General features: G+C 38.8%; 1 protein-coding gene, 1 long non-coding RNA gene and 1 other non-coding gene across 4 annotated transcripts; 1 reads left to right on the top strand and 2 right to left on the bottom strand.

Moving 5' to 3' along the window:
* Positions 1 to 5,278: 5,278 nt before the first annotated feature.
* LOC104748347 (uncharacterized) lies at positions 5,279 to 8,068 on the bottom strand. Its single transcript, XM_010470004.2, has one exon. It carries the CDS (start codon positions 8,066 to 8,068, stop codon positions 5,279 to 5,281), a length of 2,790 nt encoding a protein of 929 aa, XP_010468306.2.
* LOC147926467 (small nucleolar RNA R71) lies at positions 7,386 to 7,492 on the top strand. Its single transcript, XR_015583176.1, has one exon. It is a non-coding gene; the product is annotated as a small nucleolar RNA R71 (small nucleolar RNA).
* Positions 8,069 to 11,737: 3,669 nt separating the features above from the next.
* LOC104746387 (uncharacterized) lies at positions 11,738 to 13,173 on the bottom strand. 2 transcript variants are annotated; one of them, XR_760859.3, is made up of 4 exons: positions 12,983 to 13,173; positions 12,504 to 12,625; positions 12,237 to 12,423; positions 11,738 to 12,156 (listed from the first exon to the last, which is right to left on the bottom strand). It is a non-coding gene; the product is annotated as an uncharacterized LOC104746387 (long non-coding RNA). The 2 variants fall into 2 exon arrangements; XR_760860.3 differs by having other exon boundaries at positions 12,237 to 12,416; positions 12,983 to 13,123.
* Between the last annotated feature and the right edge of the window lie 14,488 nt (positions 13,174 to 27,661).

Below are 27,661 nucleotides of genomic sequence, written 5' to 3'. Positions count from 1 at the left end.
ATATACATATATGTATAATACTTTCTAAATTAAAATATAGAATCAAACTATTACAACACATATGAGATATAACAACAATTGATATTGGTGGGAGAGGAGGAGAGAATGATTACTTATAAGATCATAATCCAAATTAGATAATGGAGATAAATATTTTAAAATAAGAACAATGTAAAATATATATCATGTAGTCTAAAATTAAAATTCAGCATTAAAAATTTACAATGATATTTCATTTGTTTTTTACAACCCATACAACAAAAATAAGAAATCAAAAATAAAATAAAAAAACGAAAAATGATTTGAGGTATTGTAGAAGAGAATGAGAGAATGTGAAAATAAGATAGTAAAAGAATACCAGTATGAGAGAATGAGAGATTGAGAGAATGCTTATTTATATGATAAGAAATGATGGAAGTTACATTTAGAATTATGGAGTTACAATAGTAATTTATTGTGTTTGAATAAAATTGAGTGCTGGAATATGATTAATGCATAATTTATTTTATTTTCAGTTATAATTTTATTTTAATATGTGAGTTAAATGTATTGTGTTTATTGAGTCTTAAATATTATTTAAAGCAATTAGAAAGCAAATAAAATATAAAAAAATTAGAAAACATTAAATGAAAATCAACCAATAAAGAAAGACCAAAACCTTACTTTTATATATATGATTTGAGTCTTTTCAATATGAACTGTTGTTTAGTTTAGACGTATATAGTAAATTTTCAACTTTTAATATTATAATTGATATATCTAAACTTAATAAAAAGTTGAAAATTATAAATATTTAAATATATTAAAATTTCAAAATAACACAAACAAGTTATTTTGCAGGACGAGTTATATGACATATGACATGGTTGAATTGATAATTTAAAAAAATAAAATATCATTAATATGATAGTTCTATATGACAACAAGGAGAATCATGCCTTGCAATTGGAGAATGAGCTCCGTACCATCACCATCGGAGATCTCTCTGTCCAGGAGTATTGCCGTAAGATCAAATCTCTCTCTGAACTACTTACCAATGTCGACTCGCCGGTCTCCGACCGCCAGCTCGTTATGCACTACCTCAATGGTCTTAACGAAAAGTTTGACGGCATTCACAGTGTTCACCATTTTGTAACTGATAATCATTGCAGAGTAGAGTTTGACCCTTTTGGTTTCTCTGTCAAAGATCTAATGAGCAGGATAATCCTACTTCGATGTGATAGGGTTCTCTCTATGCGGTGACACATTCCAACCCATCCTCACGTCCTCTTGCTCTCATCTCGGGTAGTTCTCTCTGGCACTGTAGGATGGGTCATCCGGGTCTCTCCATTTCTCGTTCCTTAAATTCTTTGGGTTTGTTATCAAATAAAACGGCTGATATGACATCTCTGTGTCATGCGTGCAAAATAGGTAAACACGTTCGTCTTCCTTTCTTTTCTTCTTCAACTGTTGTTACTGAACCTTTTCAAATTATTCATTATGACATTTGGACATCTCCAGTTCTCAGTAATAATGGTTTCAAGTATTATCTTTTATTTTTGGATCACTTTACTCATTATATTTAGGTTTTTCCCCTTCAAAAGAAGAGTGACACATTTGGCAAGTTTTTACAATTCTCAGCTTATTTCCGAACCCAATTTAACAAACCAATTAGAGCTCTTCAGTGTGATAACGGTGGTGAATACACTAGTCGAGAATCTTGACCACTTAACTGCCACCGGTACCACCTTGCATCTCTCTTGCCCACACACGTCACAACATAAGGGATGCTATGAGAGGATGCTTTGCACTATCAACAATCTTGTGCGAACTCTTCTCATTCAAGCGCCATGCCTTATTCCTATTGGGTAGAAGCTTTATTCACTGCTGTCCATACTCTCAACCTCCTTCCCTCTACCTCCATTAAAAATCAAATTCCATTCACCTGCTTATTTTAGAAACCGGTTGATCACTCTCATCTCCGCGTGTTCAGTTGCCTGTGTTATCCCAACATGCTGTCTACCTCGTAACAAACATGCTCCAAGGTCTGCAGCATGTGTTTTCTTGGGTTAACCATCTCATCATCGAGGTTATCGCTGTCTTGAGCTCTCTACACGGAAAATAATCATCTCTCGACATGTCACTTTTGTTGAAGATGTTTTTCCGTTTACAGCTCCACTCGCTTTGCAGCCACTTCCACCTCTTCTTTTACCTCCCGTCTCACTTCCTACTCCTTCACCACCACAAACAGCACCTCAACCAGCCCATGAACCATCTTCAACCCATCCAGCCCCAATGCAAACTCAATACGCCATGACTACTCGTAGTAAGAATGGCATTGTTAAGCCTCGTACTTGATTGCTCGAGTAATTACCCGATACACTTAACCGCAAGGAAGTATATACGGGGTCGAATCCACAAGGACCAATGGTACACTAAATATTTGCGAGAGTCGTAAATAGCTAAAGCAAACGAAAGAAAATTCGTTTGGTTTCAGAATTGTAAATAAAAATGCAAGAAATAAAATCGATTAGCTTATAAGATTAAAATATTGGGTCATAGGGTATTTCAGAGATCAATGCCTAATGAGAAAATGAAATATGGAATTCAATAATTAAGAACCGTTCCAGAACATGAACACAATAACAGACTAACCCTCTTTCAAGGCATTAGAAACTAAACTTGACTACTAGTTTGCTAAACTTTCATTTGCAACCTCCTAGCCAAATTTGCATTACAATCAAGTTCATTAAGTTCACAATGCATCCCAACATCAACTTTCACAGGCTAGAAATACATTGCTCAATTCACACTCATTCAGGCATTCTATCGAACACTTTTGATGCATAGAAAAACCTAGAGTCTAAAACAAGGTGATCAGTCCTATTTTAGCATTAAGATCATGTGAATCAAAAGAACCTAAGGATTAAGAACTCCAAACAATAATTAAAACATCAATTCATTGAATCTCCTAATTGGAACCCTAAAACCCAACTGGAGAACTACTCACACATGGCAAAAGAGAAATCAAAAATCATAGATGAAGAAAACATGATTAAATTGCAGAAATAATAAGAAAGGGTTTAGAAATCTTCTCCAAATTGTCAATGAGGATCAATCTCTAGAATCCCAAAAGAGTGGCTTACAAAAAGTCTCAGGTAGCAGAAAGAAAGCGTAGAATAAAACTTAGAATAAAACTTAGGTTTTTTTCTCCCAGCAAATAGAAGGTATTTATAAAGCTCCCCAAATAAGGTAAAAAAAAAGTAACGGCCTGGTTAAGACATTTCTCAGCCAGGCGGGTATCTTAGGTAGGCGGGTTTTGACGTGAAACTTGCCGGTTCAGACTTCGCTTCTCAACCAGGCAAGTTCCTCTTGTAGGCGGGTTTTGACGTGAAACTTGCCGGTTCAGACTTCGCTTCTCAACCAGGCGGGTTCCTCTGGTAGGCGGGTTTTGACGTGAAAGTTGCCGGGTTAGACTTCGTTGCTTGGCCAGGCAGGTCCCTCTGGTAGGCGGGTTTTCACGTGAACCAACATTAATCTCATATGTTTGTTTGTATCCAGAATAGCTCATTTTCCTCCAAGTTCCTCCAAAGTGTCCTAAAACCTGTAAAGACTCGATAAAGAACTAAAAGACTCCAAAAACACACTTTGACTCAGTAAAAAGTGTAAAATAAGAGAGAAAACAAAGACTCAAAACCGATAAAAACACCATATATCAACTTCTCCCGACTTAGATCTTTGCCTACCCTCAAGCAAAACAAAAACCTTTGCCAAGGAAAGAGGTTTGAAAACGCGAGAATTCACATATTCTTCTGGGATCATGCTATCTAACAATTGCCTGCAAACCACTATCACAAAGCTCATATCAAACCGTACTAAATCGTACTTTGCCATGACCATAGCAGCTTCATAAATCCTAAGATCACAAATACTTTCAGACTCAGATAACTTAACCTTTTAACATTCATTAGTAAATGCGTGCATTCTCACAAAGGGGATATCAAACACATTATGGTCTAGGTGTAAGGACAATTTCAAGGTGGCTCAAGTGTTTAAGGTTTCCAGCAATGCGAACGGATGCAAATCATTATGCAAAATCACAGTGAGACACAGACCAATTAGGAGGTACACAGCTTCCCTCTAACTCGGATCAAACCAACCAACGCTAAACCCCAAACAAATCATTATTGTTCTAGATGCTTTTGATAAATAAATAAGAGCACTCTGACTTTTCCGGTTCCATACTTACTCCTTTCCCATTTTTATTTATTTATTCATTCTTAGATTTTTCTTTTTTTCTCTTTTTTTTTTTTTCTTTTTTAGATGGGGGAGTGGAACCGGTTCTCGTCTCACAAAATTGCATCAAAAGAACTAAATCAAGGAAACTCAACACATGCTTGTGAACATAACCACACAACCACAAAAACTCAATATCAATCACCCAAACAAACTACAATGACAATCCTAACTAGAGGAAAGCTATGTCGGTCTGTATACTCCGTAGTTTTTGCACATGAATGCACATGATGATGATGCTCAAGAATGCGAGTGGTATGAAGCAAGGATATGGGTAAAGGTGTGGTACTAGACTAAAGACGAGTCTAGCCATTCAGAATTTACAAAGAGTGGTAAAAATGGTGTAAACTAAACTCTGAATGTATGATCCATTACATGATTCTCAACCCCCTAAGTGAGATATAATAAGTTCATATTAAGTTCAAATAAGCAAGGTCAAGCTCAAATCATCCAAATTTCAAAGTGACAGGAATTATTGAAGTGATCAAGTCATGATTTTTTCTAAACTTCCAAGTCATCCTTAAACAATGCTAAATGGTCCCAAGGCAATGAATCAAGCATGGTGCAATTCCCTAAGAAAAGCTCATAATTCTCAACCAGCATTTTGACACAATAAAACACACTTTTGACTCGATAAAACAAATTGACTGACTGAAAAGAAAGCAACAAAGGAAAAACAACCAAAGCAAACAAGATTAGTAGACATTTGACATCTTCCCCCAGACTTGCTTCACACCGTCTCGGTGTGAAAACAAATCCAAGAAAAGAGGTCAAACAGACTCAGAAGAAATTTAAAAGAAAAATAATTAGTAAAAGAGAGAAATACCTGGTGGGTTGCCTCCCACAAAGCACTTGTTTCATGTCACTAGCTTGACCGGATTCTTGTGAACTAATGAGTATGAGCACAAGGACTTGCTCCAAAACAAGGTCTCCAATCATTCATCTTTAGCTTCAGAACTCTACTCATAACCCCTTTCACAGCTTTTCGACCTTTTTCTTTCAATTATGAAGTTAGAATACTCCTAGCTTTTGAAAAAGGTTTTGAGGTTCCCTTACACTGCACCTTATACTCTATGGTATCTCCAACACACTTCATAGGTGTCAAGGTTACATGAGGATTTTCCTTTATCCATTTGGGCTTAACCTTGCAAGTAGCACTAACCTTTTTTACTGGAATTTGAAGGTCTCCATCCAGGACTTCCTTGACCTCACTCCAACCAATGCATGTCTTCGCATACTTATCCCTAGGATCATCAATGGTTTCAATTGAAAAGGCTTGTCCTCCAATAGTAGGTTTTTTCAGCAACCTTCTCATGTCAAATTCCTGAGTATGGTCACCAATCTGCAAGTGAATTTGCTGTTTTTTTACATCAATCATAGCCCCAACGGTATGTAAGAATGGGCGACCAAGAATGAGAGGATCATGTGGTTCTTTATCAAGCTCCAAAACTGTGAAGTCAGTTGGGATGTAGAAGTTCCCAACTCTAACATGCACATCCTCCACCAACCCAACTGGAGATCGCACAGAACGATCAGCAAGCACTAAGGAGATCCTTGACGGTTTGAAATTGGTGATTCCCAAACGCTCTGACACAGAAAGCGGCATCAAATTGACACTAGCTCCCAAGTCACATAAAAATCTCTCAAACATGAATCTCCCAATTTGGCAAGGTAGTACAAAACTCCCTGGATCTCCAAGCTTCTTAGGAATCTCAATCGGGATGATAGCATTGCACTCAGAACTTACCATCTCTACCTCTTCTTTCAAGTGTGCCATTGCAAGGATTTTCTCCTTGTTCCTTTGATGTTTTTCCTGCTTCTCAAAATGCACATATGCCTTCCCAGTTGAAATCATCATGACCCCTTCTTCAATGCTCTTCTTGTAAGACAAGACATCCTTCAAACATTTCTTGTATGTTTTTGTATTCTTTATTGACTCTAGGAATGGGAGTTTGATGTGAAACTCTTTCATAACTTCATCAAAGCGAGCTTTCGCCTTTTCAACCTGCATTTTAGCTTCCGCTAGACGACCTGGAAATGGGAGCTTAGGAACATATGGTGGTGGTGCAACGTATGGTGGCTCATCATCTCCTACAATCTCATTATCTACAGCAACATCAACAACAAGAACTTCCTTCTCAGAAATAATACTCTCATTTGCAGCTTCTTGATGACCTCTCTCAACAACTTCTCCAGGTTCTTCTTGAATCATAACAGCATAACAATACTCTTTATTTTTGGGTTCACTTTTCCATGGTAAAACACCTGATGGTCGCGTAGAGGCAGAAGAAATCTGAGCTACTTGGTTCTCAAGAGTTTTAACATGTGAAGATAGTGTTGTGAACTTCCCATTGAGATCCCGATACATGCTATCAACCTTAACATTGATTTCAGCAGCATTCTTCACCTGACCTTCAAGAATCTGCTGCATCATCAACTTCATTTCATTATCCCCTGAAGAAGACGTAGAAGTGTTGCTCACAGGAGCTTGAACTGGTGCTTGGTAACTTCCCTGGAAGTTGTTAAACTGGGGTTTTTGCTGAAAACCTCCTTGACTATATCCATTTCCCTGTCCTTGTCCCTGAGGCACAAATGGCTTATTGTAGTTTCCTTGCCCTGGTATAAACTGCTTTTGTTGAAACTGTTGTGGTGGATATACCTGATCCTGTGGGTTCTCAACATTAGTGCTCTGGTAAGAGAGGTTGGGGTGATTCTTGTAGCCCTGGTTGAAACCATTGTTCTGATATCCTTGGTTCACGTAATTCAGCTTAGCTTGTAGTTCCTCAAAACCATCTCCAGCACCTTCCTGATAAACCTTACCATCACCAGTATCATCACAGAAATTCAAACTCCTCTGATCTCTTCTCAAAAGCTGCTCCACTTTTGCAGTCAACTCAGCAATCTGTTTTGATTCTCCTCCTCCATTACTTCTCACTGTCCTATCATAGTCGACACAATGGTTACTGTTGCTAGCAGCTAGGTTCTCAATAAAAATCTCAGCTTCTCCTTCTGTTTTGGTCATGAAGTCCCCATTACTAGCTGTATCCAGAGCCATCTTATACCTCTCATCAACCCCTCTGTAGAACGTGTTGATGAGTGATTCTGGTGTGAATCCATGGTGAGGACATTCTCTCTTATAGTCTTTAAACCTTTCCCAAGCCTCATGGAATGACTCAGTAGCATGCTGCTGGAAGCCTGAAATCTTATTCCTAAGAATAGTAGTCCTTGCTTGAGTAAAATATTGTCCCAAGAACGCAGCTTTATACTCATCCCATGTTCGAATGGTATCTCCCTTCAACGACTTAAACCAACGATGAGCTTTATCACTCAGAGAAAATGAGAACAACCTGCATTTGACAGCATCATCAGGTACCCCATTCATTCGCGTCGTGCCACATATATCCTCAAAGTACTCCAAATGATAAACTGGGTTCTCTGACGGTAGACCATGAAACTGATTTTGCTTCACTAAACCCAACAGTGCCGGTTTGATCTCAAAATCATTTCTGGCGATTGGAGGATGTTGGACGCCTCTACGGTACATCTCAGCGTTGGGAGCATCATGTTCCCTCAAAGTCTGTAGAACATTTGCTGATCTTTGATTAAAAGCAGCTAAACGGGCAGCTTCTTGGCGCACAGCTTCTCTTTGTGCAGCTGCACGGGCAGCCTCTCCACCAACAGGAGGATTAATGTTCCCAGCAGGAGGGGGATCCTCAAACTCTCCATGATGTTCATCTTCATGATGTTCATCATCAACATTGCCAACATTTCGACCAGCTAAATCATCAGCCATTTCAGCAAGTCTTTTCTTTTTCCTATTCTCTCTCTCAAACTTTCCCAAGTCTTCGTGATATTGTTCTAAGTGTGAAGAGCCTGCACTGCGGGTCATACACCTGAAAACACCAAAAGAGAGAAAAAGCTTTAGTTAACAATTGTAATAAAAATGCTCTAGACTATAAACTAATCCTAAATCTCTAGGTAACGCAATTGGTCCCCGGCAACGACGCCAACTTGATTGCTCGAGTAATTACCCGATACACTTAACCGCAAGGCAGTATATACGGGGTCGAATCCACAAGGACCAATGGTACACTAAAGATTTGCGAGAGTCGTAAATAGCTAAAGCGAACGAAAGAAAATTTGTTTGGTTTCAGAATTGTAAATAAAAATGCAAGAAATAAAATCGATTAGCTTATAAGATTAAAACATTGGGTCATAGGGTATTTCAGAGATCAATGCCTAATGAGAAAATGAAATATAGAATTCAATAATTAAGAACCGTTCTAGAACATGAACACAATAACAGACTAACCCTCTTTCAAGGCATTAGAAACTAAACTTGACTACTAGTTTGCTAAACTTTCATTTGCAACCTCCTAGCCAAATTTGCATTACAATCAAGTTCATTAAGTTCACAATGCGTCCCAACATCAACTTTCACAGGCTAGAAATACATTGCTCAATTCACACTCATTCAGGCATTCTATCGAACACTTTTGATGCATAGAAAAACTTAGAGTCTAAAACAAGGTGATCAGTCCTATTTTAGCATTAAGATCATGTGAATCAAAAAACCTAAGGATTAAGAACTCCAAACAATAATTAAAACATCAATTCATTGAATCTCCTAATTGGAACCCTAAAACCCAATTGGAGAACTACTCACACATGGCAAAAGAGAAATCAAAAATCATAGATGAAGAAAACATGATTAAATTGCAGAAATAATAAGAAAGGGTTTAGAAATCTTCTCCAAATTGTCAATGAGGATCAATCTCTAGAATCCCAAAAGAGTGGCTTACAAAAAGTCTCAGGTAGCAGAAAGAAAGCGTAGAATAAAACTTAGAATAAAACTTAGGTTTTTTTCTCCCAGCAAATAGAAGGTATTTATAAAGCTCTCCAAATAAGGTAAAAAAAGGTAACGGCCTGGTTAAGACATTTCTCAGCCAGGCAGGTATCTTAGGTAGGCGGGTTTTGACGTGAAACTTGCCGGTTCAGACTTCGCTTCTCAACCAGGCGGGTTCCTCTGGTAGGCGGGTTTTGACGTGAAACTTGCCGGTTCAGAATTCGCTTCTCAACCAGGTGGGTTCCTCTGGTAGGCGGGTTTTGACGTGAAAGTTGTCGGGTTAGACTTCGTTGCTTAGCCAGGCGGGTTTTCACGTGAACCAACATTAATCTCATATGTTTGTTTGTATCCAGAATAGCTCATTTTCCTCCAATTTCCTCCAAAGTGTCCTAAAACCTGTAAAGACTCGATAAAGAACTCTCCTCAACACCATCATCACCACACTCAGCTCTGCGTTCGACCTCTCAGACTTGGGCAAGCTCCATCACTACCTTGGCATCGCTGTTACCTACAACGACGCTGGTCTTCTTCTCAGATAACAAAACTACGCTGCTGACATTCTCCACCGTGCCTCCATGAAACACTGCAATCCGACTAATACTCCTGTTGATCCTGCTGCCAAGCTATCTACTGATAACAGTCCACCTGTTGCTGATCCAACAATGTACCGGATTCTTGCTGGCGCCCTCCAGTATCTAACATTTACGTGCCCAGACATCTCCTTCGCTGTCCAACAGGTTTGCTTGTTTATGCATGATCCCCGTGAGAATCATCTCACTGCGCTTAAGCGGATTCTACGCTATGTGAAGGGTACCATTTCTCATGGTCTTCAAGTTCATAAATCCTCTCAACCACTGATCTTGTTGCATATTCTGATGCGGATTGGGCCGATTGTCCTTCCATGCGACGCTCCACCTTAGGTTATGTTGTGTTTCTTGGTGACAGTCTCATCTCTTTGTCATCCAAACGACAACATACAGTATCTCGCTCTAGTGCTGAAGCAGAGTACCGGGGAGTTGCCAATGCTGTTGCCGAAGCTTCGTGGCTTTGCAACTTGTTCCTGGAGCTCGGTTGTCCCCTCACTAAAGCAACTCTTGTTTACTGTGATAATGTCTCTGCTGTCTACATGTGCTCCAATCCAGTGAAACACCAGCGTACAAAGCATGTGGAAATTGACATCCACTTCGTCCATGAACACGTCGCTCTTGGTCAGGTTCGTGTGCTTCATGTCCCGTCCTCACTGAAGTACGCTGATATCTTCACCAAAGGACTTCCATCGCCTCTATTCACCGACTTCCGTTCGAGCCTCAACGTCCAACCTCCTCCCGTTCTGACTGTGGGAGAGTGTTAGTTAAGATACACTCTTATCTCATTCAGGGAATATACAAATCTATTGTATTGTTAAGATCTCATTAGATATGATTTTCATGTGTATATATACTTCCCTATGATTAATGTGAATGATCATCGCATGTTCTACACTTACACATAGAACATATATGTTTCAGAACTATTCTTCTATTACCTCTTACTGGACTCAATACCTCTTTACAGATCAATTATAAAAGATTCAAACAATTAAATTAGCTTGAACATCTTATTTAAGGAACTAGTCATAAAAATCTGAGAGATTTAGTTACTTTGTACGAAAAAAAATTATGAAAAGGAGCTAGTAATATGGAACCTACTAGGGAAGCAGGTTTGAAATGAACAATTTTCAAGATCTGATAAGCATCTGAGAAATATATAATCTTCTCCTGGCTTAGATGGATTGACCAGTTCTCAAACAAAAGAAAGTCCACCGACACACATTTATCTACTGCAGCCTGAAGCAAAGAGATTCAGCACTGAGAAAACAGCTAAAACACTAACACATATAACACATTTGACTGATCATAAGAGTGCTTGTAGCTTCAGAAGCCATATCTTCAGGGAAGCAAGAACTCAGTACAATAACTTTCCTCATAATGTCTCTACCTCCCCATGAGTACAAAGCTCGATCACACATAATACTTGATACCTTAAGATCTATAAACAATTCAATGATCATCAAATTAACTATGAAGAAATAGATAGACATATCAACGAAATGATAGACCTCCGCAAGACATGGTTCCCAATTCATCGATCTCAGGTACAAATGCATCCAAAGACAAGCTGTTAACAGCGTGATGGAAGTCTCGAAGGCAGAAGTTGGCCGGATTTTTTAACGTGACGCGCAAGCTAGAAACGGAGCAATCTACCCAGTACCTGTTGCTCAAGGTGGCCAGTTTGAGCTCTGCAAAATAACGTAAGGGGATCTCATGATCGTCACGATAGATTTTTCTGGCAGATTAGGAAGTGAGAACTTGAATTAGTGAGATAATGTATCATATACGATTGACTGAATTAAGAAAATAGGAAGGTGTAGTAGTGGGGTAAGTATTAAATAGAGGGAATTGAACCCTTAGGGCATGTGCATCAGTTAGGACTGATATTTGGTCCTTCAAATATTTTATTCTTATTTTGAGAGTTTCTTAGGTTTTGTATGAGCATTGGTGTCCTTCACAGTTGGTCCCCTGGAAAAAATAATAGTATTTTTAATTTTAAAAATTAATTATTTAAATAAATATGTAAAAACATATTAAAGTTTTAATTTAAATAAAACATATAACATTGACATTAAAAACATAAGAAAATTACAAAGTTACAAAAACTTGAAAAAAAAACAATGGTGGTTGGACTTTGATTTTTCCTTCTAGCATTATTACGACAGATGACATTGGTGGTCTCAGTGTCAGAGATGGGTTGGTACAGAGTAAAGCTATGTTCAACATCCTCATTGCTTCTTTCTTCGAAAAGCTCTAGAAGACTCCCTTGTTCTTGCAAGACATATGCCCAATCAAGAAGGTAAATAAACTCTTCTCTTGGTCTGTAATTTGTATTGCTCTTTCCACTAACAATCTCTAAACAGACAACACCAAAGCTGTAAACATCTGCTTTGTCTGTTAAGTAACCCCTCATTGCATACTCTGGACTCTGGAGCCATGTAACCTCTGCATCAGTCAAATATAGAGTCAGTAAGTGTTAACCGCTCGCTATGAATTTTAGAAAAGATAAGGGGATGAAAACTCACATTGTCCCTGCAATCCTTGTGCTGATATGTGTATTCTCTTCCTCGTCGAGCTTGGCTAGACCAAAATCAAAGATCTTAGCATTTAGAGACAGATCAAGAAGTCACAAATTCTCTGTTTCCTTGCTTAGATTTTGATGAAAGCTGCTTCACGGCGATGGTCATTCCATCAGCAAGAACACCCTAATAACTAAAACACATTAACACTAATTATAATCCAAACTCAAAGAAAGTTGTGAAGATGTGTAAAACCAAAGCAATCATGATCACCTTATAAACCAGTCCAAATCCTCCTTCACCAATCTTGTTTTCTGGATCAAAGTTATTAGTACCACGTTTGATTTGTTTCAATGTGAACGAACCTGTCTGCAAATCAAGTCCCCGAAGCTCTTCTGATAAAACAAAAATGTAAGATTTGAAAGAAACAATCATCAATTCAATTATAGATTCATCTTAGCAATTTTGGCAACTCAAGATTCACAAAACCTAATTCTAAAGCATATTTTCAAAAATGTCGTGCAGTATTAACGAATATGTGGCTATGAAACTCAAGCATTTCCATGGTCGAAGGACCAGCCCATCACAATTAGCTAAAATGGCAACACAATAAATAGCTTGTCCAACACAGATCAACAACTATGCTATCGATTCAGCAATTAGGAAACAACATTCACGGTGAAAAAGCTTGTCCCCAAGCAACAATTCGAAAGAAATTGATATAATAAGAATTTTCGAATCGATTGGCTAACCTGCTGAGAAATCGATTCGTGAGCGACCAAGGAAAAGACGCAGAGAACAGAGAAATCGACCAAGGAAAAGACGCAGTATTAACGAATATGTGGCTATGAAATCGATTCGTGAGCAGCCCATCACAATCGATTTGTAATCCTTGTAGAGAACAGAGAGTCCGATAATCCATTCTTCTTCTTCTTTCCTTCTCTTCTCAAATCTTTTTTTTTTTTTGCTTTAGAGAAGAAGAGAAGACCAAACGCCGCCACGTGTTATCAAGGACAGTCGAAAATACGTCCCATATGTAGATACGTTTCTTCCTTATTTCATTGATTTCGATTTAAATTAAAAGTTTTAATTATGTGGGACGCATACAAAGTACGCTGATGCACATGGCCTTAGTAAAAGCACATAATAGAGGAGTGGGTTTATTGGAATAGCAATGAATGCATATAAAGGTGAGATGCTAAAACCCCATGGTAGTGAAGAGGAGAAAAACATAAATGGTAGAGAAGAGGAGAGGTAAAATGACCATCATGACATAAGACGGAGAACGTTAACGATCAAAGCTGATTATTAAGGTGGAACATAATAAATTACCATTAGCATTCTGAAGTAGATTGGGCCGAGATCATTATAGGCTTTCAGTTGGGAAATATTTTTAACTTAGGAGAGGCCAAATATAACAGTCTATATATACAAAAAGTTCATCAACTCTTACATTAATATTTGTTTAAATAGGAGTGATGATGTGGCAGCATGAAAAGTGAGAAAAATGAACTTAATATATATACTAGAATTTGTACCCGTGGGATTTTAATTTAAAATATTTTCTATTAATATAAATTCTTGAGTTCAAATATATTCATTCAAAATTTTGAGTATAAATTAATATAAACACTAAACTTACTTTACTAAGTGATATACAACATATATATTGTTGAAGATAATATTTCTTTGTTATATCTATTTGCGCGGGATTTTAGTTTAAATTTTTTATCAATAAGAATCATTAAATATAAATATAATCATTTAAAATTTAAAAGATAAATCTATATAAACACCATAATTATTTTATTAATCTATATGTAACATATAGTGTCTAGTGTAGCAATAATGTTTTCCTAGCAAATCAACAATATATCACTTGGTAACAAAAAATGACTTAAGAACTTCAAGGGAAGAATAAAAAATATTGTTGACAATCTTCTGAGCTTTTATCCCTAGAAGAGTTCAGTCCATATTCTTATCCATGAAAACATCTTTTTAAAATTTTTAACGTCGAATGTCGATCGTTGACCTAATTATAGATCATTTAAACATATATCTTAATATTGAATACAAATATACAAAGTTTCATGAATATTTTTAGTGCTATGTCGCTACAACGAGGTTGTCCAAGTGCATCACCTGCCATAATCGAATTTCTGACCAAGTCAAGAATTCTTAGATGGTGAAACGGTTAAATCCGAAAATGAATACATATTTGTCTAAAACCTCATATGTTATTTTCAGATGTTAAATTTGTGATGCAACCTCAACTTTGTTTTCTCAAAAAAACATTGTGTACTTTGTATGTGTTGTTTCTGCCAATGTTTTTGGTTAAAAGCATTTGACAAAATTGATGATATCTCAAGCTTGTTTGTTTTTTTTTTTCAACCAAACATTAAATAATTAAAAAAGAAATCCAAGATTTGTTGCTCAAACAGGAGGATAAGAGTATACAAAGGTAGATTCAGAAACTAAAGGTCTCGGCGAGCAAGGCAGTCGGCCCTGACACTGGAGTCATGTGGGATCCTGGTTAGGGTGAAGGAGGGGAAAGATGTTCGGAGCAGCGAAAATTCCTCCAACAGGTTCGAGAAAGCGGGCCAATCGTCCGGCGTCTGCACCATCGCAACTAGCTCTGCACAATCCGTCTCAAAGACTTGACAAACAACTCCAGCCGCCAATAAAGACTCCATAGCCCAAATCAAAGCTTGTAATTCCTCGTGTAAGGGAGTAAGACCTCGTCTATGACTCCGTGCTCCCACAAGGAGCGTCGAATCTTCGCCATTACAACACCACCAGCCCAAACCTTGGAGAGGGTCGGTACCTTTCCATGAACCATCAACCTAGCAACGGGGAAAAGAACTCCTATCCTCCATTAAAGGTGGAGGGTTCAGATAACTCACTGAGTAAGATTTGGCCTCCTCCCATAATATTTTATCATTAGCCGCTTGATTTAAGATTTCAATTGGCTCTAACTCGATGCCCTGGAAAACCTTTTTATTCTTATCTTTCCAAAGTGACCATAAAATCCAGGGGAGACGAGAAGCTATATCAGAAACCCCGGATTGAGAAGACGCCCGCTAGAATATAAAATCTAAATTCGCATAGATAGAACCATATGGAAAACCTCCCGGGTCTAGCAACACTAGAGACATCGCCCATATACCTCTCGACCAAGGACACTCAAAAAGAGTGTGGTTTATAGTCTCCGTAGCATAAGCACACCGCTTACACAAAGCATCACAACGGACACCCCGACGCGCAAGCCGTTCCACCACAGGGAGAGTACCCGAGGCAATCTTCCAAAAAAAGTGTTGAATCTTCGGGGGAACGTCAAGTTTCCACGACTGAGCCCGCAAGGCCATGCACGTCGGCCCGTACTCAACTTCCGCAATTAATTCTCAGGCTAACCGGTAACCTGATTTTACCAAATACTTCCCTGACTAAGTAAAGTGCCATACTAATCGATCAGGCTGATGAGTTTTACTGACCGTCATACTCCGAATAAGTGGTATATCCACCGGATCAAACAAATCCTCAAGGATAGGCATATGCCAGTCCTTCGTAACTGGATTAATTAAATGATTAACCATCAAGCTCGGAAGCAACCACTTCCCCCGACCATTCGCTGGTCTTGGACGAGTATCCAGTAACCACGGATCACGTCAAACCAAAATAGAGCAACCAGAACCTACCGCCCATCTCGCTCCCTGTTCCACCAATTCCTTGGTTAAATAAATGCTCCTCCATGCAAAGGAAGGATTATTTGGTTTTTTTGCCAGAAGAGGATATTTATTCCTGAAATATCGACCTTTCATCACCCGAGCCATTAAGGATGTCGGATAATGAATTAACCGCCAAAACACTTTAGCCAGCATGACATCATTGAATTGTTCCAGAGCTCTAAAGCCTAGGCCCCTGTCACATTTATCTTTGCATAATTTATCTCAAGCGACCCAGTGCATACCCCGAGCCTTATCATTATACTTCTACTAGAAGGTGGAAATAGCGCTTGTTAGTTTAGACGTCATTTCCTGTGGCAATTTATAACAAGACATAACATGGGTAGGAAGTGCCAACACCACCGATTTAATCATAATTTCCTTGCCACCTTTTGATAAATACTTTGCAGACCAACCATTTACTCGATCATCCAACCGATCCTTAACATAGCTAAAAACCTTTTTTTTTCAAACCTTGCAGGTTTTCAGGGATACCCAAATAAGATCCCATACCACCCTCTTTAGTTATACCAATAATAGATTTTAACTGGGATCGTACATCAGAAGGGACCTTCTTGCCAAACATGATAGAGGATTTCTTCAAATTAACCTCCTGCCCTGAGGCTTTACCATAGTTACCTATTATATCCATTACCATCCTACATTCAGTCACCTCGGCTTTACAAAAGAACAGACTATCATCAGTGAACAATAAATGCGAAACAGTAGGACTATCACATGCGATGGTGATACCCGTTAATTTATTTTCCCTTTCAGCCTTTTTAATATTTGCTATCAAAACCTCTGTGCAAAGTATAAATAAATATGGTGACAGAGGATCCCCTTGACATAATCCCCTCTGTGGTCTAATAAAACCTTGGGGCTGACCATTCAGAAGAACTTGATACGTCACTGAGGACACACACCACATAATCCACGAAATCCATTTTCTATCAAATCCTAATTGAACCAAAACCGCCTCCAAAAAATCCTATTCAACCTGATCATATGCCTTACTCATATCCGTTTTAAATGCAAGGAACTCCGAATTACACTGTCGGTTAGTATTCAGCCCATGGAACATCTCCTGAGCAAAAAGAATATTATCTGTAATTAAACGACCAGAGACAAAGGCCGATTGAGTTTCTGAAACCAAAAGGGGTAGAAACCGCTTTAGCCGAAAGCACAATACTTTAGAAATAATTTTGTAGCTCACATTACAGAGACCGTTCGGCCTAAATTTTGCCATCCTCTGCGGTCGATCAACTTTAGGAATGAGACAAATATTAGTCTCATTTAAAAGTGGATCAAAATTGCCAGTTCGGAAAAACTCTTTAACCAAAGACACCAAGTCCCCTTTTAAAAAAGACCAGAACTGTTGAAAAAACAGTGCTGTCATTCCGTCAGGGCCTGGAGTATTCTCCGGATGCATGGCAAACAAAGCCTTACAGACTTCCGCTTCAGTAATGTCCCTAGTTAGAACTCTGTTCATACTGTCCGTAATAATTGGATTGATTCCTTGAAGCATCTCTGAGATACCCCTACCATCTGATTTCTTAAAAAGATCCTCAAAATATTTTGTAGCAATATGCTCCATGCCCGAGGGTGAGTCAGTCCAAGCGTTATCAACATCAAATAAACCGACAATCCTATTTCTCACCCGCCGTTGTTTGGTAGATGCATGAAAATAATTTGTATTTTTGTCCTAACCACCCTTAACCAAAACTTCCTGCTTTTTTGTTGCCAATAAATCTCCTAATCGCGATACGCCTCCTTCAATTTCCCCTCGATACCTCAAATTTCTTCCTGAGAAATCGACTCATCCATCTTCGCCTCATGTAAAGCTGCCTTCAAGGAAGAAATGATCGATGGGCCAGAACGTACATTATTTTTCCGCCACTAGGAAATCAAATTCCTACAATTTTTTATCTTATCCACAAAGCCTGGAATTCAAAAGTTTCTTGTACGATTCCACCCTGACTCAACCTCACCTGCTAAACCCTCCTTACCCAACCAGCGTTTATCAAGCCAGAACTGCCTCTGCCGTCGCTGAACCGTCGTCAGACAAGTAGCTAAAATTGGGCAATGATCGGACCCAATCATCTCCAAATAATCTACTTTCGAATTTGGGAAAAACCCATGCCAATTCTTATTACCCGGTGCACGATCCAGTCGGCACTGAACCAACTGATTATTGCAGCGATTCCCTCTCCAGGATAATTGTTCCCTATAGCAAGGAAATTCAAGCATCCCGCAATGACGGAGCATTGAGATAAAATGCTTAAAGGAAGATGCTGAACGCAAAGCACCACCCTGTTTCTTATGATTTCCAACTAGTTCATTAAATTCTCCAATTAGAAACCAAGGATCAATACGAGAGGAGCCAATATCCGTTAATTTATCCTAGACTTTTTCTCGATGTTGGGGGACAGGATCCCCATAAACAAAAGACATAAAAATCAACTGTTGCCCAATGAAAGCTTGTGTATCAATAATACGATCATTATCTAAAAGAATAGAAAGTTTTATTTCATCCATAAAGAACAAAGTCAAACCACCACTGGCCCCACGGGGTTCAACAGTAAACAACTTATTATAACCAAACTTATTCTGAAGTTTTTGTAAATAAGAAAAACATTTCTTTGTTTCTGATAAAAATAAAATGTCTGGTTGATGCTTTCTCCACAAATCACCCAAGTAATTCTTTGCAGATCAGCCCCAATGCTCTGACAGTTCCAGCTTAGTATCTTCACGTTTGAGCCGGTGGTTTCGGGAGAGCCACCATCCCCTTCTTGAAAGGACGACCTCCACCACCAGTAGGAGTGCCATCTTTTGTCTTTTGACCTTGCTTGCCCACTCCCTCTTGCTTATTGCCCTTACCTACAGATTTGAAAGACAAAGCTTTAGCCAAGAGTCATTTCCCAGGTGAAACCAGAGGCAAATTAACTTTCTTTGAACTGTGAACTCCTTTTCTAGCCTGCGGACTACCCGCTTTAGCTTTAAAGCTGATCGGCTTTCCCAGAGAAACAGCCTTCATAGCGGAACTCATATCAATCATACTCAAGGATAAAGAATCAGAAACATGAATACCTTGGATAGAAGTACCCTCTGCATCTAACCTTGACACACTGCCATCCTTGAGTATTAAATCTGATTCTAATCTTGAGTCCTCTTGATTAATATCATCATCAAACTCCACATCCTCCAATAAGTCATCGGTGCTCTCATTGAAGCCCGAGTCCTGAAGGTCCTCCTCTCCTCCCCCCCCCCCCCACCTGAAGCATTCTCCACAGATGCCTCCATAGAATTATCCTCAATCATCACAGACGGACCACCATCCTGAGCAAGATGTGGAATCCTTTTCCCGCCAGAAGCCTGCTTGACCTTGTACATTGGTTTAGGCCACACAGGTCTGATACCCTTCCTCTGTTGAGGGAGACCAGAAGAATGATCCACCATATCACCTCCACCCATCTACAAACTAGAAGGATCGAATCCCAGGTTAGTTCATGGCCCACTATTCTGATACCTCATCTTTTGTCCCCAAGCATGACCTTGGTTCCTCACTTGCAACTGAAAACCGGAAGAGCTAGAGGCACCACCCTGAAACTGAGGTTGTCTCCTCTCTTTATACTGCTCAGATTGAAAATCCAAAGCCCGCTTCACATGTTTCCTTGGTTTCTCCCACCCACCATCATGTTGAACCGAGCCTTGTTTAACCACAACCTGTTGTCGCTGAGCACCCCGCTTATCCACAAGGTCCACCATCCCTCGACTAGCTTGTACATTTTTCAGCTCAGGACAGACCAACACATCATGTGTTAATCTGAAGCAATGCTTACAATAACCAGAAAGCTTCTCGTACTCGATAGAAACCACCACCTCATCACCAGTATCAAAGGGGACCACCAAGTTGAAGAGCAAAGGATTGAAACTGTTCACCGTGACACAAATGCTACATGTATCCTCATCTAATTCCTTGATTCTACCAACCTTCTTCCCTATAGCCTCTAGCGTCGCTAACTCCCATAGGTGCATAGGTATTCCACCCACCTTCACCCAGAAGCTGATAGACGAGGGATAAGAGTCAGAAACTATAGGTTTCCAACGTACTAGAGAGATCATCCAACCATCAAAGTGATAAGGACCATTGAGCAAGCCTTCCTGAAGATCCACTTCATCCTCAAAATTGAATTGGAAAGTACTCTGTCCCAAATCTGCACCCGTAACTTTAGCTTCCAACTTCCAAATCTTGGGCAGATTAGCAATCAGAGACTCCATTCTCTGAACTGTTGGATTCATCAATCTTCCAATCAGAGTAAGAGAAAATTGCTGAATACGCTGAGCTAAAACAGAACTCGAGATCTTCACTACCTCTGTATGGACCAAAGTTGCCTTGCCTTTATTGAGTGCCAATTGAGCCATGATGAATCGCAAACACGAACACAGGAGAAAACTCGGAGATACAAACAAGAATGCTCCAACAAAGGTACTCCTGCAAAACCACCAATAAGTGAGAGAAAGCAAAGTAATACCGTGAGAAGAGCAAACTCGCAGCCAACTAAATATACAGTCACAAACCAAGAGCACCAAACGGAGAAAAACCAGGGACCGTATCAACCTATTTTCCAAAACATCACGGGCAAATAAATGGCCGAATATACTCCTCCCAATCAACCACAAGAAACAAGGAAAGAAGATCCCATTACTCTCTGTCCAGAAAATCATATCACCACTAGCAAAGATCGTATTACCAAACATAAAGATCACATAAACATTCAGGATCAACTCGAGGTATGACTCAACCCAAAAATCCACAAAAGGAAGATCTACTTTCAAACACTCTAAAATTCAAATCCAACCGGATACACTGGGTAATCGCATCATCACAGATCCTTCGCCATGGGTCCGTGTATCTTTCCCCATTAAAACCCCCTGAATCCGTATCCGCATAAACCAATATACTGCAGATCCCTCACAATGAGCCGGATCCGAAATTAACTGACCACATATCCGAAGATACCAAAATCGAACAACCATCCAATTTCGTATCCTACAGCCACCAGGAGTAACCAAGAGATCTTCCCTCAATCCTCTCGCATCGCCGCCAACATCAATCATCTCAAATCGAAACACTAAAAATCGCTTTCGCCATCGCCTTTTCTTTCTTTAATCTCTGCTCTTATCAAGCTTGTTTTATATTTTATTTTTTTATCATGTTATAGAATTGTAACCCCAGTTGATAATATGTCTTCTAAGATATGCTATACAAATCACATGTTACTTTTTGTAATGGCTTACATATAATTTTTCTAATATTTTGTGACTATTGATTTTGTTTTTTAGATGAATTATTTTTTTTAAATTCTTTTTCATAGTTTTTCCTAAAAAAGTGTTGACCCTTACTATGTCTACGTTCTAGATCAAAATTTTTAGTTGAGTTAAGTAATTCATCTTTTTTTTTAAGTGAATGTTCATAATAAATCTTTGTAGTATATGTTTCTTAGAAACTAATATTTCATTTCAATTTTATTTTTATGTTTAGAATTTTATAAATACAATTACATAAATTATTTATTTACTCCATGCATTAAAATCTTACTTCTATTATAAAACTAATTAACTCATTCTAAATTATGGAATATGATCATTTTTTTGGTTAAAATTTGAATAATAACATTATTACTAAAATGAATCTATAGTATTATTTTTTCTATTTCAAAATATTCAATTTACTTAATTCATTTTTTATATAGTTATAATTTTAATTATTTACTAAAAACATAATATTGTTTTTACTATCATAAAATTTAATTAATTTCACTTAATTCGTTTATTTATTTATTTTACTATTATTAATTATAATTAACTAGATTAGGACCCGCATGATGTGCGGGTTTTGAATTGGCAAACAAAAATAAAGAAAATAATATATTAATCTTTTGTTATAAAGAAAAATTACTTTTCGTAAGTAAATATATATAAATATTTTTAGTTAGGGAAAAAATATATTCTCATAGATGAAATTTTTTTTTCTTCATTTTTACATTAATACAATAATTTATACTTTTATATTTTAAATTTATTATAGAAATTATTAAAATAATCTAAAATTAAATTATCAGCAACCAAAAGTTTTGCCAAACATTCAAATGAATATCATTATTGCCAAATTTCAAAAACATTCCACAATTTATTCATACAATAGTTTACATGCAAACAACTCATCAAATCGTCATCTTATTAACATCTATTATTTCTAAGTTTTACCACAAAAAAATGTGTTCAGATACCAAAAATTATTTTATTGTTAAAGTATACTCTTTATCACCACCTATACAATGTGTCTATGAACAAATTGAACCAATTTTATGTCTCTTTGCTTTCACTTTGACATAGTTCTTTAACTACTAAAATTGTTTTATATCATAGTTTCTTTAACCATTAAAATTGTGTACTCACAAAAAAAATTAGAAGAAGTATCTCCACCATTGCAATGAGTTTATAACCATTCAAATTAAAATTGAGAAACTGAAAAAGATGTTTATTTGACATAATAAAAATAAAAATTTGAAAATTATAAGCACAATGACATATGAGACTTGGATAATTCGTAGATATAAATAGAAACTAAAATTACTACAACATAACAATTTTTTTTCAAAAATATTTTTTTTCAATATTACATATCCTTAACTTAAACAAAAATATTACAAAACTTTATTTTAAATCATCACTGATTTCTAATTTGAAATCAAACTGAAGTAAGTAATGTAAAACATAAAAAATAATACATTAAAAAGTAAAAATATTAAGAAAAAGGAATATAATCAAATCCTAACTGAAAACAAAATTTGAATAAAAATATATAAAAATTTAATTTACATCATCACAAATTTATAATTGATAGAAATTGAAATAAATAGTATAATATTTTAAATTAAATCATGATACAATTACAAACATTTATACGTGTTGTAATCTCATATATAATATTTATAAGAATATATAACATAAAATTAGAATATAGTTCTGATCATGTTAATGAGTAACTTCAAAACGAAGTTTTGTATAAATGTGTTGTTATTACGTTGAGAACATATTTTTACACTTGTCGACATCTTAAATTGATAACTTGACATATGTGATGATAAAGTTGATGACTAAATTTTAAAACAAAAATTTATAATTTAAATGATGAAATTGTTAGTTTTTATTTTCTAAACTTTTTGACACATGTAAAATCTTATCGATAGACTTGACACTTGTCTCGATCATGTTAATAACTAAATTGAAACCAACATTTATATATGTCTTACTTATTATATAAGTAAAAAAAAAAATCTAGCAGAATTAGGTTAATAATAAGAAATTAGTTCAACTTTTTATATATAAATAGTTATTTCTTGTTACTTATGTATAGATTTCCTTTTTATGATAGGTTTAGAACTTTTAAAAAGTCATATTCTCAATTTCTCTACGGTGATAGGTAAATTTTTCTTTTTTGTTTTGGATTAATTTCTCTACACTGACCAAACATGGTGTCGACCGACACCTAACTGGTGTCGATCGACACTCCCTTCGCAGACGCGAACTGCACGAATCCGAACGACGAACCTCCGTTTCCAATCATCTCTAATCCGTTCCAACCTCACCCAAAACCTTCAGGAACCTATAAGAACCATAACACAACCACCACAAGCAAGAACAACACCACTAACACAACCAATCAAGCAAGAACAACACCACAAAGCACCACCAATCAAGCAAGAACAACAAAGGATTCTCAGGCTTAGATAAGCCATGGTCATGCACTCACCTTATCAACTGATTATAACAACCAATACAACCAGTTGAGACCCTCCTAACGTCTGAAACAGCCCAGAAACGCCCTACAACAAGCAACACAACCAAAAACGACTTATAACAAAACTGGACAGAAACATCAGAAAAGAACAGTCTCAAAGACGAAACCCTAAAATAAAAACCAACTGTTAACTATCAAATCGCTCCGGTGAAAAGCTACCCTTAGACGTCACGAAACATCCCACAAAATTTCAGCACGATCAGGCACCACACGAGACCACGATCTTAGTTACAATCTCCGATGGTCCCAACTCGCGTCTGAGAAAAACGTGTCTCACGAAACTGCCAATAAGTCATCGAGTTTAAATCCAAATCTACTTCTGTAAAAAGGCGAATGACGATGAAAGACTTGGGAATTAACATACCAAATTTCATTACCTTTGAGAACGATTTGATATGCCGAAACTGTTTCCTCCCAAACCCTAACGATTCTGATCTTTCTCCTTTAATCTCCTTCACACCACAATAGGCTCTCTCCTCTCTCTCTATCTCTGAAAACGGCGACAAGACACCCTAAAACCCTTAATTTGTCGCTTCTCCACTTATAACACGATTTAGGGATTTTCCTTGAACCAAACCGAACCAAACAGCAATTAAAACGAACCGGACCAAACCAGAAAACATGGTGTCGATCGATACACCAAGGGTGTCGATCGACACCCACACCAAAACCTTAAAAATTGGTTCGCGGATGTTACAATTCTCCCCCACTAACAAGGATTCGTCCTCGAATCCCGCAAAACTGTCCAACTGTCAAGGACCTCCGTGCCACCGTCAACACGGCCCGCACGTCCCCGACCGGACTAAATACCGTCAGCCAAGGTTTCCCGTGCACTGTCGCAACAGCCCGCACACCTCCGACTGAACCATGAGGTCTCCCTCTAGCCAATATACTCGCATCAAAGACACTATTTGCTCACAACTCAGTGCTTCCCCCGTCCGTGGTCGCAACCAACGAATCATGCCAGCTCGCTATCAGGCCAACCGCCTTAAACTACGGCATCCAGGAAGTCACTCACACACACTCCCCCCGCTCTCGGGTCGCAACCCTCGAGACATACCGGCTCACTGCCAAGCCGCGGCTCACAGCTACGGTATCCAGGGAGTCTCAAATATCCCGCTCTTGGGTCATCACCCTCAAGCACGCTCTCGGATCGTCATCCGAAGCCTCATACCACTCCCACTGTCTGGCCACAAAGTCCATCGAGCTATCGGTATCACATGAGTTGGGCCCAGACGGCCTTGAGCAAAACAAACCTCATGCCATCGAGTATCTCCCGGCTAGATCTACCTCAACACTTCCCACAAAAATTCCCCTTTTAGAAACTTTCTAATTCTGGAAACTTTCCTTTTGTGGAAACTTTCTATTTATGGAAACTTCCAAAAATAGAAACCCGAGCTATTTCTCTTTTTCCCATGACGACAACAGTCAAACATAAAGGAAAATACACATCTTATTAATCTCAAAATGTCATAATCGTTACAACCTCAACGAAAATACAACATAAACAATAAGATACAACAATCCAATCCATCAACCCGCATTCCGAGCACCACCTCATCTTAGTACTGAGTCGCCCAACCAACCACCCCTAAGCGACCAAGTATCAAGAGAGATGGGCTGGAATACTCCGTACCCGCTCCAGCCACGGACTACAACTCAGACCCGGCTAGACAAGCTCAAGTCGCGGCCTGCTTCTCAAACCACTTCTTAAACCTTGCCTTCATCCTCGCCTCAGGCTCCCAAGTCTGCTCCTCTACTCCATCACAGTCATACAGAACTCTCATCAAAGGAATCTTCTTCTTCCGAAGTTCCTTGACTCTCCTCCCGAGTACTCTCAATGGTCTCACCTCCAACGTCATGTTGGGCTGAAGATCCTCAGGAATCTTAGGCAACAGATGGTCGCCCTCGTGAAGACACTTCCTCAGCATCGACACATGAAATACCTTGTGGAACGCACGCATAACCTCAGGCAACTCCAGCAGATATGCCACTGGTCCCACCCGCTCAACCACTCTGCACGGACCCATGTACCTCGGACTCAACTTAGTCTCTGACAATGACCTGTTCGGACCCCGCAACATAGCCATCTTGAGGTACACTCTATCGTCAACCTGAAACTCAAGATCCTTTCTCCTTTTATCAGCATAGCTCTTCTGCCGATCCTGAGCCTCCCTCACGTTCAGCCCCAGAACCCGAATCTTCTCTGAGGTCTGCTGGACAAAATCCGCACCATATATGCTCCTCTCCCCCACCTGAGTCCAACATAACGGTGTACGACATGGTCTCCCATACAAAGCCTTATAAGGAGCCATCTTAATACTTGCCTGATAACTGTTGTTGTAAGCAAACTCTACCAGGTTCAGGTGATCTGCCCAAAGGCCACCCCAATCCAACACACAAATCCTCTAGCGTCTGGATCGTCCTCTCAGACTGTCCATCTGTCTGGGGATGATAAGCTGTACTCATATGCACCTTAGTGCCCATCTCTGCCTGAAATACCTTCCAGAACACCGAAGTGAACTTAGAATCCCTGTCAAACACAATGCTCGCTGGCACCCCATGCAATCTGACTATCTCTCTCACATACTTCTTAGCCAAGACCGCTGCTCCATCAATCTTGTTAATGGATAGAAAATATGCTGACTTAGTCAACCGGTCCACAATGACCCAAATAACATCAAAAGTTCGTGACACTGGCAATCCTACCACAAAATCCATCGTGATCATATCCCACTTCCACTCTGAAATGGGTAGACTCTTTAGTAATCCGCTTGGAACCTGATGCTCAGCCTTCACCAGCTGACACACGTCGCACCTCGCGACCCAACTAGCTACAACCTTCTTCATCCCGACCTAATGATAGTACCTCTTGAGATCACGGTACATCCTAGTCGCTCCTGGATGAATAGAAAAACATGCTCGCATGAGCCTCCCTCAAGATCTCCTATCTCAAATCCTCATCCTTGGGCACACAAATCCGACCGTGCACCAAGATAGTACCATTAGTTGAGACCTGATACTCTGAATCAACATCCTTAGAGACATTCACCAGCCCCAAATCCTTCTCCTGAGCCAACCACACCCTGCTCAGAAGATCCGCTCCATAAGCCGCCTCCTAACCCAATGGTTCTCGAGGAACCACACACAAGCTCAACGCACTGACCTCTCCTACCAGAGACTTCATCTCATGGTCCTGTAGTAACCTATCAAACCAAGGAAACTCCTGGTCTTAGTGACATTCTGTTGTCTAGGCCAATCCCTGATAGCCTGAATCTTCTCCGGATCTACAGAAACTCACTATGCAGAAACAATGTGACCCAGAAAGCCCATCTCACGCTGCTAAAAACTGTACTTGCTCCACTTAGCAAACAACTTCTGCTCCCGCAGCTTCTCCATAACTGCCCTCAAATGCACTGCATGCACCTCAGGACTCTTAGAATAAACCAGGATATCGTCGATGAAAATGATGACAGATACATCCAGAAACTCCTGAAACACACTGTTCATCAATCTCATAAACGCTGCTGGCGCGTTAGTCAATCCGAAAAGCATCACCACAAACTCATAGTGCCCATACCTCGTCCTGAAAGCAGTCTTCCTCACATCTGCCTCATCTATCGGTATCTGATGATAACCCGACGCCAGATCTACCTTAGAGAACCGAGTAGCACCTCCCAGCTGATTCAACAACTCATCAATCCTGGGAAGAGGGTACTTGTTCTTGACAGTGACCCGGTTCAAATCCCATTAGTCAATGCACAAGCGGAAACTCTCATCCTTCTTCTTAATAAATAACACCAGTGCTCTCCACTGTGATACACTAGAACGTATAAATCCCT

This window comes from Camelina sativa, chromosome 15 (assembly GCF_030686135.1).
Source record: "Camelina sativa cultivar CO46 ecotype springtype chromosome 15, ASM3068613v1".
In the NCBI taxonomy this organism is placed as follows: domain Eukaryota; kingdom Viridiplantae; phylum Streptophyta; class Magnoliopsida; order Brassicales; family Brassicaceae; genus Camelina; species Camelina sativa.
The sequence above is the reverse complement of the archived record's forward strand: the minus strand, read 5'-3'. Positions and strand labels throughout refer to the sequence as shown.